General features: G+C 33.8%; 1 protein-coding gene across 8 annotated transcripts in view; it reads right to left on the bottom strand.

Moving 5' to 3' along the window:
• SKIC3 (SKI3 subunit of superkiller complex) overlaps positions 1-12,260 on the bottom strand; it is a 74,543-nt gene that overhangs the window by 21,514 nt on the left and 40,769 nt on the right. For all 8 annotated transcript variants that reach the window (XM_059694066.1, XM_059694065.1, XM_059694070.1 and 5 more), the window contains 8 exons: positions 11,990-12,083; positions 9,725-9,802; positions 8,114-8,238; positions 7,181-7,304; positions 5,605-5,826; positions 4,314-4,386; positions 2,009-2,062; positions 1,718-1,829 (listed from right to left, as the gene is read on the bottom strand). In XM_059694066.1, the coding sequence (XP_059550049.1) occupies positions 1,718-1,829; positions 2,009-2,062; positions 4,314-4,386; positions 5,605-5,826; positions 7,181-7,304; positions 8,114-8,238; positions 9,725-9,802; positions 11,990-12,083 (882 nt within the window). The remainder of the gene's footprint in view (positions 1-1,717; positions 1,830-2,008; positions 2,063-4,313; positions 4,387-5,604; positions 5,827-7,180; positions 7,305-8,113; positions 8,239-9,724; positions 9,803-11,989; positions 12,084-12,260) is intronic.

Raw genomic sequence — 12,260 nt, 5'->3', positions numbered from 1 at the left:
TAACATTGACACTTAACTATGTGGCAGCTTTTCCTTTCAGACTCATTTTTCTATAAAACAAGGCAACTGAACATGCTATCAGGTTTACAGTACTACCAACTGATATGGACTCAATTTCTGAATATTGATTTACTAAGATACTGAAAAACAGATTCCTTTAGGGCTTTCTAGTATTTAGATTTTGGTGGCGCAAATAGACATTAGTTGCTAGATATTTCTTCTATCTTAATTCAAAAGAATTGCTGTTTTCATTAACTCTTTCATAGATAATCGGCAACTCAAATTCCCTTGGAAACAAAGTAATAATATAAATACTTTAAATATAATATATATATGCCTAAAAATTTTTAAATATAATTTGCTAAAAAATCCCTCTTAATATCACAGTAATCTAGCAGAAACTGGATTTCCTCCCATTTAATTCTAAATTCTTGAGATTATATTTAAAGTTCTGAAAAGATCCCTTGTATTTATTTCACCTAAAGATCTACAAGAAGGTGTAGCATTACTATATATAATTACAATTATATTCACTTTCATTGGACTCCAAGGACATATCTCAAACAGGTACTCATCTTTATTATTCAGTCCCTATTTTAAGCACCTTATATGATGACTTTGCTTCCTTGGGTACATATTTCTCTAGATAATATAGGAAAATCAGAAAACATCATTAGAGAGGACCTTATTTGGGCAATCTTACCTTTCTAAAGTTTATGCCACTTAACACAATCAAAGGCTAAGAGATCTTCTGTAACTGCGGATCCACAGTAAGAATTATTGAGAGTAATTCTATCTAACACTTGCTTGATAACACTTCCAAAAATCAGAAATATACCCAATGTGTAATATAAATAAACTCAAAAGTTTAGGGTCTCTTTTCATTCTGATTATTTCAAAAACAAAAGACATAATAAACAATAAGATATTGGTCTGGTTATTTTATAAAAATTCTCTGAAATATTTAATATTTGCAGTTTAGTTAGAATCTTTACAATGTATTGTGAAGATAACATTGAACCTGTTCTTTGTATACTTGTTTCCCATCAGTACCTAGTCAAAAGCAATAACATTCTGATCTAATAACTGTTTGAAGTGCTCTAAGGAAATAAATTGTTTAATGCTGCATTTCATATTAAAAATAATATATAAAAATATGTCTCATAACCCTACACTGCTGCACATTCTAGTCCTCTAGCGGCAGTGGAAGAATGCTGATGCAGTCCACATGCAGTTCCTTAGTACCTTTTGTGATAGATGGGGTATACATGACACAGCTGGTTAGAACTAAGAGCTAGCTTGGGTGAGGCTAGCACTTTGGCATTTCAAACCACAGAAGACATATTTCCAATCCTCAAGGAGGTAACTACACATAAAAATTACTAAATATGTTTATTAAGTAATTTATTACTATAGGTAAACCTTATTAAAGTCTGATAGGAAATAAAAACTACTTGAAAATATGTAATTCAGATTTTCAATAACAGATAATAAACTACCTTCAAGCTAACATTCTCTTGAGCCTGCTTCAATAATTGATTACCTCTTAATTACCACTAGCCAAATGTAGATAATCAAATATTTATATGCAAAATATTCAAATATTTTCTTAAAATTTCCTTGTCTTATTTCATAAAAATACAAACTTTGCTCCTATAAATCACAAGTGAAAGATGAACAGAATCCTAATTAATGAAGTGGGCTGTATTATATTCACCTGGAGAAAGGAGAGTTGCCTTCTGAATGGTCTTTAGTGCAATATTTTTTTCATCTTCTGCTGAACTGCTTCCCATAGCCAACTGATTTACTGCAGTGTACAGTAATGCCTTCTACACAAGAGAAAAGAAAGGTGTTAACCAATTTTCTTCAAAGCTACCTGCATTCAAAGTGACTAAAAGTATGACTTTATTGAATATGATGTGACCCCTAAGCCTAGGAAGAAGAATTATTCTTTTATCAAATATATTATTTAACAAGTACAACATTTCCTTTACTAGGACAAACTAACCTTTCCATGATTTGAGTCCAGAATATGAGCCACATTTCCTGCTACAGCACCTCCCTATAATAAAAAAGAATTAATTTTTTTAAATAAAACTTAAAACTGATAAAAATCTCCATTAAAGTATGTGAAAGGTTCAGTTTTATCACACTCACAACTTTTAAACTACTTAAGTATCAACTTATTATTGTTTTAAAAGACCAGATTAATATTTTTATTTAAAAATTCTTTTTTTACTATAATCATTTCAACTCTGCTCATTAAAGATCTAAAAGTTATATGATTTTACATAATACTAAATGAATATACATATTTTCTAACAATATAAAAGACTGTAAAAGGAAGACTGAAAGAGAAAAAAAGAATGGGGGTGAGAGACCATAAAGCCTATTATAAAATAAACTAACATGGTTTCTTCACAAAAATATAGTATTTTAAAAACTTCTATATTCCCTAGTAAAATGAATAAAGTTCAGAGGAATAAAGTTAATGAAGTTCATCATTGCTTCAATAATCAACTCAATACTAAAATGAGAAAAATATATGCAGCCAGGTCAGCATGGCTCAGTGGTTGAGAGTCGTCGACCTATGAACCCGGAGGTCATGGTTTGACTCCAGATCAGGGCACATATGCCCAGGTTGCGGGCTCCATCCCCAGTGTGGGGAGTTGCAGGAGGCAGCCAATCAATGATTCTCTTTCATCATTAATGTTTCTCTCTCTCTGTCCCTCTCCTTTCCTCTCTGAAATCAATAAAAATATACTAAAAAAAAACAAATATATGCATAATAGTTTTCATAAAGTTGACTTGAAATCCTTCATTTTTTAAAATTCAGTTACATATTTTACCTGGAAAAAAATAAGGATGGTTTCATTTTAAGTCAGAAGTATACTATAATCGTCACTTAATATCAGAAGTGTATAAGTGTATCAGAAATGTTTTAAAACAGTATTTTAACACATAAAGAATGCTAAAACTAAACTTTTTAAAATTTCAATATAAAACAAATAGAAGATGGATTAAAAACAAGAACAACAACACAGCAGAGGAGGAGGATTCAGGAGTTATATCTGAGATTACACATTACCATAGCCACTAACTGTGATTTTGCACAAGTTATTTAATCTCTATCTTCAAGTGTTCTCCTTTATACAATGGACATTCATTGGACCTACTTTCATATGGTGGTTGTGATTCAACGACAAAACACACAAAAATGACTAGCACAGTAGCTGGAACATAATAACTAATTCCTTTCAGTGTCTAATAATGATGGTCTTCTGCCATTTGCAGATCCTAACAAATCTGAATTTTCATTTTGAAGGACTCGTGGGCTAGTGGGACAGAAATCAAAGCCCAGTATTCACATAAAAGGGGGAGTATTAGGAAACCTATATAAAAATAAGCTGAGATCCCTCGGGTGAAGCTGAATCAGAAGTAAACCAGGTTTCAAATGACCTTGAAATCCAGGCACAGAGTAGTCTAGTTGGTCCAGAAACCTCAAGTTCTCAACTTTGTTTAAGGTGGTTCCAGATTGGTGGAGCTCTCAAGCACCTGGCAGAAATAAGTGCAATTTCTATCTATAGAAATTAATTCTAGGCTGCTAATTATTTTCAAGTATACACAATCAAGTAAACAAAGTCACTGTGTGCGAAAGCCAGTAGGAACAACAAATGAACAGGCCCACACAGACTTCAGATATAGGAATTTTTAGATGTAGTAAGTGTTCAAAACATATTAGCTACTATCATTATGTTTACCAACTAGTTAAATAAATAATGAAAGCTCATATTAACTATAGAAGTTAATAAAATATTTCATTGACTCCTGGAAAATAACTGGCTTTTATGAATTAAAGTACAGTCTGTAATACCCTGTATAGAACATTGATAATCCTGTTTAGATTTACATTTTTAAACACTGGCAGTGTTCTAATTCTTGTATTCTTATATTTAAGGAGCTTTCAAATAAATTTATCTTAGGGGATTCAAAACACAATAGCTAATGCTTATTAAGTGGCAACATTATAAGCATAACCTTATCACATAGTCATTAACATAATCTGTATGTGTTCAAGAGTCCATCTAATTCTCTGCATCGTCCATAACACCCAAAGCAGTACAAGAGTACATGGAAGAAACTCAATGTACTCTTCTTGAGTAACTATTGGAAATTATGGTTAAATAACAGAACTCCCTTGCTGCATTAGTTAATTTTTTTTGCAGAATTATAAAGCTAATACTTTAAAATTATATTATTTACCACATCACAGGCTAGTTAATCTTTTTGCCAGAATTCAGAACGTTACTCACCTTTGCATTATGTTGTGCATACTGAGCAACCACTCGGGACAACAGAGACCAAAGAGCAGGATCAGCTGGGTTACTACAGAGATCATCAAAAGCAGAGGGCTTAGAGATGGGAGTTACTTTAACCACAAAAAAGTCTAAGCAACCAGCATTTTATATAGTACCTAAGCTTAAAATCCTTTAGACAGCTGAAACAATTTATAATAATAAAAGTGTAATGTGCTAATTAGAACGGAAAGCCAAAAGACCTTCCGGATGTCATTCTGGACATCCTTCCAGACGAAGCTGCAGAGGCGGGGGCAGAGGCAGAGGCAGAGGCAGAGGCAGTTAGGGGCCATCAGGCAGATAGGCGAGCAGCTGGGGCAATCAGGCAAGCAGGAGAGCAGTTAGGGGCAATGAGGCAGACAAGCAGAGGTGGTTAGGGGCAATCAGGCAGGCAAGCAATTAGGAGCCAGTGGTCCCGGATTGCAAGAGGGATGTCTGACTGCCAGTTTAGGCCCAATCCTGCAGGGATTCCTGTGGGATTGGGCCTAAACCGGCAGTTGGACATCCCCGGAGGGATCTCAGATTGTGAGAGGGTACAAGGCCGGGCTGAGGGACCCGCCCCCCCTCTGGTGCACAAATTTCGTGCACTGGGCCTCTAGTTTGATATAATTGTCCATGTGTGGTTGAAAGTGTCTTAATTTTTAGAAAACATATTTTATATATCTTTCATACAACAATCCTTATGAAAATAAGAAAAAAAACCCCAGCAATGTAATGATTATAAAGCCATAAGATCTAATTAAGGAAGGTTAAGGAAATGTAATATATGTGTCCAAAGAAAACATAAAGAGATGAGAGCTATGGAAAAAAAACAAACTCATGATATAACACGTTACTGCTGAAGATAAATACCACTGCTGCTAGTGAGAACAGGTTTCTATATTCCAAACTTTGAATGCGTTAATGAATGCTTATGTGGCCAAAATATTCTTAATGCCATCAAAATGGACAGTATCTTATAACAACCTGACATCACAAACTTGAGAATTAGTAAGGGCTTTCATACTAAAAGTTGAGAAGGGCAAAATTTCTGTTCTCTCTCTCTCTCTCACTCTCTCTATTAACTGACTTAAAAAAAAAACTTCATAGGTGAAATAATATGAGTTTATGGGCAATTTCATAAAAAACACATTTTGGTTTCCAAATGTATATGTGCACCACCTCATTTTATATTCCTAATAAGATCCAAATGTCAGAGACCACCTCATCAAGTATAATTCAACCCCGAGTTTATAAGCACAGAATTTACCTGTGAACAGCTTTAGATGCTTGTCTCTGCACTGCCACACTGCGGCCTTGCAGCGCATAAATCGCTGAAGTGAGAAGGCACCTCTGATAATCATTGTCTTTCTGTTTGACGTGCTTCAATAACTCATTAAGTGCTGCTTTTGACAGTGTAGCATCCTGCATTGCCAATCCCAAGGCACACAGGGCTTGAAGGCTCTCTATTGTTGGCTCCTTTAAGACAGAGCTATAAATATATTTTTTAAATGCTGATTAGTTATAAATACAGTAGTCTGTACCTATCTATTACAACATATTTAACATCTAGTAGGAAAAGCAATTTACTTAACGATTCACGAAACTAAGCCCAGCTTTGAGATAAATATAAGAACAAACTGGTTGGCTTCTTGTAACAGCAATTTCCCTGATTATCTGGCCTTTCACAAAGCAGCAATAGCCAAATTTACTTTTTGGTCATTATATCTAAATTTCAGAAAAAACTTAATATTTCTAATAATGATTACGAATGTTGTACCATAAAAAAAGGAGAACATCTAAAAACTTTTTGAACAGTTTATTAAAATGTAATAGAAATATTCAAAACGTTACAAAATAACGCATAGAGGTAATTCTGTGTTTTTACAATGATTGAGGAGCGTCATTAGCATATAATGGGTGGGGGAAGGAGATGCACTCTTCCTGCAATGGGGAAACCATTCTGTACTGTGAGTATTTGTACCACTGAAAATGCCAATAAAGCACTTAGTTGATAACCACTGTCCAATAGCATTATCTTAATCATCTATTGCTTTTGAAAAAATTAAGATTAACTTTCTAAAAAAAAAAAAATCCAGAAGTCAAAAAATACTATATGAATAACCACATATATCATCGGCTATTATTTTTAATTTATGCTCAAAATATAGAAATAGATACAAGTTATATTGGTAGCATTTTTTTTAAAAAGACTCAACTTTAAATTAACTTTATCATGTTAACTTGAAAAAAGAAAAAATCTCTTTGGGGATGCAAAAGGCCAAAAACAAGACAGTTACAACTGCCTTCATTAAAATTTTAAGATCCTACTAGATCAGGTGATAAATTACTCTTAAAAAATAAAGAAGTAGCCCTAACCGGTTTGGCTCAGTGAATAGAGCGTCGGCCTGCGGACTCAAGGGTCCCAGGTTCGATTCCGGTCAAGGGCATGTATCTTGGTTGCAGGCACATCCCCAGTAGGAAGTGTGCAGGAGGCAGCTGATCAATGTTTTTCTCTCATCGATGTTTCTAACTCCCTATCCCTCTCCCTTCTTCTCTGTAAAAAATCAATAAAATATATTTAAAAAATAAATAAATAAATGAATGAATGAATGAAAACACAGTGCACAGGATGATTTTGAAGGACTGGATGGATCCAGGACTAAGATTTAAGCCACAATCTCTAGTTCCACCTGTGACCATCAGTTCAGAACCAGGTGGGTCTAATCTCTTTTGTTCACCAAACAGTTCCTAAAGCATTGCGAACTTCCGTTTACATGGCTCCAAATTTGAAACCATTATTTAAGTATTTAGTCATGTTAACTGTTTACATCAACCATACATACCATTTAAACAGCAATGTCTTGGCTACATCCATTTTTCCTTGTTTATACTCCGTTATTGCCAGAGCTGTCAAGATGTGGGCTTTGTCTTGCTCTGATTCAACAACAGACAAGGCTCTCTCATAGGCTGTTATATAGGGTTGAAACAAACAAAAACAATATAAAAGAAATCCTGATTGACAATCTATCAGATTTTCCTTTCCTAATTCTATTTTTCAAAAGATCTAACTAAAACTATATCTTATTGTTCCCTTATTTTCAAGCAGATGAAATAAAAATGTGTAATAATCTAACTGGTTTAGCTGTTCCAAGGTGATTCTGGGGCTAACATTGGGATTATTATATGATATTCCCTAATATCTATCTTCAGAATCTTGAGAGAGTTCTTAGTCACCATCTTCAAAACAAGTGGAGGCCGGCAGCCACAGAGATAGCACCATATTCCATGTGCAGACCAGCAACTCCATCAAATAGATCCTTACAATGAGCTGCACACAAAGAATTTAGGCCCATATATGTGAAAATGCACTCAATTATCACTTTTGCAGAAACCAAAATATACTATTATTAACAATGGTTGAGATCTTCATTTATCAGAAATTTATATTTAAGCACTGTGAAGTAGTAAAGACCTGCTTTCAAATGCTAACTCATGTCAACCATAAGTGATCTCGGGGCTCAGTTTCCTTGTCTAAATAATGAAAATAAAACACAGATAATAACACTGTTATAAGGACTATTCATCATAATAACCTACTGACAAACAGATAAAAAGTTCCTGGTATTGTTCCTGACTCCTAGTCAGATGTTCATAAACACTGCAACCTGTACCCCATCTTAATATTACATCTTTCTTCATGTAAGGTCATTGTGATCAAATTCCTCTGAACCCTGGAAAAGTAAGATGTGATCTTCAGCTTTAAGCAACATACTCACCTTTGCTGCTCTCTTTATAGAGACCCTTCATAAATAAAGCCAGTGCAAACCCTATGATGTCTTCTAACTCTTCAAGGGGTGTTGACTTAAAAGACTGGATAGCTTTATCATATTCACCAATGGAACTAAGAAGCAAAACAAAATTTATTTTTAACATAAAAAATAATTTTGGCTTACATCATCAAAATATAGAGACATTATTATACCACATTTCTTCTAATAACTTTACTTCATCTATCAGAGTTAAAGCTATAGAAAGAACTTAAAATAAAAGGCGTATCACTTATTTCACATAGGATATACTAAGGGGATTTAACTTCACACTTGGCTTCTTTTAAATAATATGTGAAAATGACTAGTTTTGCTAAAGTGCAAAGTGTTTTTTAAAAACAAACTTGAATTAAAATCCAAAATTATAAAAATAATTCCAAGTTCTTTTATACAGAAATCTACATTTTTAAGCTTAACACATTAAATATTACTCCCATAAGTATGGGTCCAGCACCTTGGACAAGCCAAACAAGTCAAAAAATTCCTTAGTCAGAATCAAAGCTAGCCTTTGTTTGGAGGGCACATAGAAACATTAAAATTCCACAGATAAAACTATAGATGCTCTTTTCTGTACTTATTGATATAAAAGTAAAAATCTGTTATATCTGATGCTAAATGTAATACTTCTTAATAACAGAAAAATAACTTGTTTTGCTTATTTAAAAATGAAGAGAAACTGCCGTCACCTGGAATAGAAACATTGTATATTTGATATTCTTAGTATCCATCACTATAACTAGAAGCCATTTCTATTTTTAATGTGTTATTGGAAATCTTTTCATAAAATTTTTTTAATCTTGGGAGTGGGTGGGAACTAAAAATACAAGCAATCTTTGCTTCTAAAATTCATTTTACAAAGGTGAAAGAATTTTAAAATCAATAAAATCAAATTTGATAAATATTTTGATAAAGGAAAGAGCTACTTTAGACTGTTTATGAATAAATACATTCAATTTGGGGGCGGCTCTTAATTTGAGGAATGCTTCCTTAGCTTCAACTAAAACCTTACCCCCGTAACACCTATTCTCTGGTCCTAGTTCTATCCTCTAAAACAACTGGAATCATTTTTAATCTTTAAAAAACAATATTTTTTGAAGTAAGAAGTCTTTGAGAATCTGAAGGAAGCTATGTGGCTCTCTCCCAACTCACCAAATGCACACACACAGACATTTTTATGTACTATTTCAAAAGAATTCAGAATGTTTCTGAATTCCTAATGTCCATCCCCAGTTTAAAATATACAGAAAATCAGAATAAACCCAATTCTTCCAATTAATTAGGCTTCTACTTTAGAGACAGCAACTGCCTCTCTTCCAAATGTTCTCTTATGTCGTCCACAGCCATCAGTTCTAAACCCGCTCCTCATAAAGCACACTGGAGTTAGGTATTGTCCGAGGTACAGAAAACTGTTAACACTGCCTGCCTTTATGGGAATTATATATCCTGGCGGAATGTCAGCAGCCCACTACTCTCGAAACTTGTCATCACCTCACTAGTTCCATAGCTTTCACCAGAAATATCATGTAGGTCACAGAATTAATGGGGGAAAAACATGCTTACCATAACAATCTGCCATAATTTCTAATTGCATCATGATAATTAACTTGGTCTTCTGCATTCTGTAACAACAAAATTGCCCTAAAAAAAAAAAAAAGGCATTTTAAGTTATCTATATGCAATAGCATTTTTTCACCCTTCTTCATTAAACTGAATCTACAGATTTTTGCTTTTGTTTAATTCAACTAATTCTTTAATGCTAAGTTATAACACCTATTCAAACTTTATTAAACTGGTACCACAAAAGAATACTTAATACTTAGATTTTATATTGTCAGGAAAATTACTTTAACAAAGTGAATCTTATAAGTGAAATCATTTATCATATGTGAGTTTTAAATATTCCAAAAATTTTAATCTAAGAATGGAAAAACAACTATGTTGATGTTTTAAGTTTTGACATATTTGAACTACATAGAAAGCACTCTAAAATATTTATGTAATAGTAGTTTGAGTTAGGACGTCATGAAATTGATTGCTTTCAAGTGCCTTTACGAGTTACATACAGAAATGTATGTGAGCAATACTGAGTTCAGAGAAAGGAAGGCGTTACAAGGAATCCTCAGAGGCTTAGAATTAATTCACCGACATGCTGACAGCCCAGATTTTTACCTTCTCCTGCTCAGTCCCTTTTGGGCAACCAGGGAAATGTTTAACAACTAAATGGAATGAAATACTTAGTAATATTTCATTTTATCTTATTTTCTGTTTAAAGGGGATTAGCCAGGAAGAAACATCCAAGAAAAGCTTCTACTCCCCCTGATGTTACATGAAAAACAAAAATTAGCCAGAGAAGTCTAAGAGAGAGTATTATAGAGACAGTACTGTATTAAAAACTATACTTCTGGTTAGATTTAATACCTAATTTGTAGTTTCAAGCCTCAAAAACCTGTTTAAGGCAAAAACCACAGTGGTAAACAGGTAAGAAAGAGTGGTACATATTCAAGTGACTGTGGAGTTGCCATTTTAGGCTGAAGGTATAACCAGTACCAGATTCATAATGTGTGATTATAATATGTACCCCAAAAAAGTAGTGAGCACTCTAAAGATTTCTAGCTTTCTGTTTAAAAATCCTGCTCACTGTTGTATTCTATCATAGTTACACAGTTTGTTTACTGGTAAGTTTATTGTGACAGTGAAAGAAATATAATTGTGGTTTTTCATAATCCTCTCCACTTACACCTGGAAAAATAACTTCATTATATAACCTCCAGTACCATCTAGTGATTACTCCTTTGAACTACAGAGAGATCCATAAAAAAATGGCAAAGTATTTAGGAAACCTCAATTTTTTTTTTTAATCTAACAAGGCCTCTTCTAAAAATCTATTTATTTAAATTGAGGGCAAGAATGCAACCAGGTCTTTTAAACTTTTCATCTGGTCCTCACAAGATCAAGTTATTTTCTTATTCACGAATAATTTGCAGAGAATAAAACTTCATTTCCTTTCCTACTGTTCTCTTGTCCAGTCATTGCACTTGAGCACATGTCCTTGTTTCTTCCACATGCTAAGTGCACCCCTGACTCAGAGCACTTGCTCTTGCTGTTTCTTCTGCCTGGAGAGCTCTGACATCCAAATGGCTTGTGGCTTCATTTCATTAAGGCCAGGCCTCATTTGCCTCCTTTTAAACCCACCCTTCTTAAAACCTATCTCAAATTCATTGCCTGCCTCTGTAATTTCTGGTCCTCTACTTTGATGTTCTTTCTTAGCAATTACTACCATCACAGATGACCTACATGGGTCTCCCCGACCTGAACAGGAGCTCCATGAAAAAAGGGCCTGTGTCCGTTTTAACTCACTGCTAAGCTGCCAGAGCCCAGGACACTGCTGGATTCACAGCAGTTCAACAAACACTTACTGATGGGTACATACAGAGAAGATTTAAAGTGGCTCAAACAGATACATAATGTTCTGATTTCTTCTCTGAATAAATATGTATTTAATAAAGCTAGACAAAGTCTAAAGGGATGGATTTTTCTAAAATAGAATCTGAGGGTTTTTTAGTTTGGTTTTCCCTTTTCCTCTCTCTCTCTCTCCCTCTCACCCTCCCACATCCCTCCCTCCCTCAGATTAAGGAACAGAAACCAAAATATAGTTGAAAATTTGAACTGCGTATTTTCACCTTCATAGATGTAGTAATAACAGATAACAAAAGATTAGGAAAAAATGAAAACATTTATTTAGTACCTTCTTCACGAGAGTGAGACTAAATAAAAAAAAGGCCACTAACATATAAGGACAGCATTTCGGTTAAAGGCAGAGTTTACCTGTGGAGTGCATCTGCTGCTTCCTTTTTCAGCTGTAGATGTTCATTTAAATAACTCAACATTGTGAGAGCTGGAGCATAGTTTGGAATTCTTTCTGGAAATCAAAAATACCTGTTCTTTATATGTACAGAATGGTTGTGTTTATAAGATATTAGTTTTATTTTCAATTCTTTAATATTTTAAACAACAGAGTATATCTTGAAATCTTTGGCATTGCTTAGAATAGCAGTCTGATTATCTTGACTATAAAATACCAGTAATCATTTTATAA

Source organism: Myotis daubentonii, chromosome 4 (assembly GCF_963259705.1).
Source record: "Myotis daubentonii chromosome 4, mMyoDau2.1, whole genome shotgun sequence".
Lineage (NCBI taxonomy): Eukaryota > Metazoa > Chordata > Mammalia > Chiroptera > Vespertilionidae > Myotis > Myotis daubentonii.
Note: the sequence above shows the minus strand (reverse complement) of the source record. Positions and strands in the feature narration are given on the sequence as shown.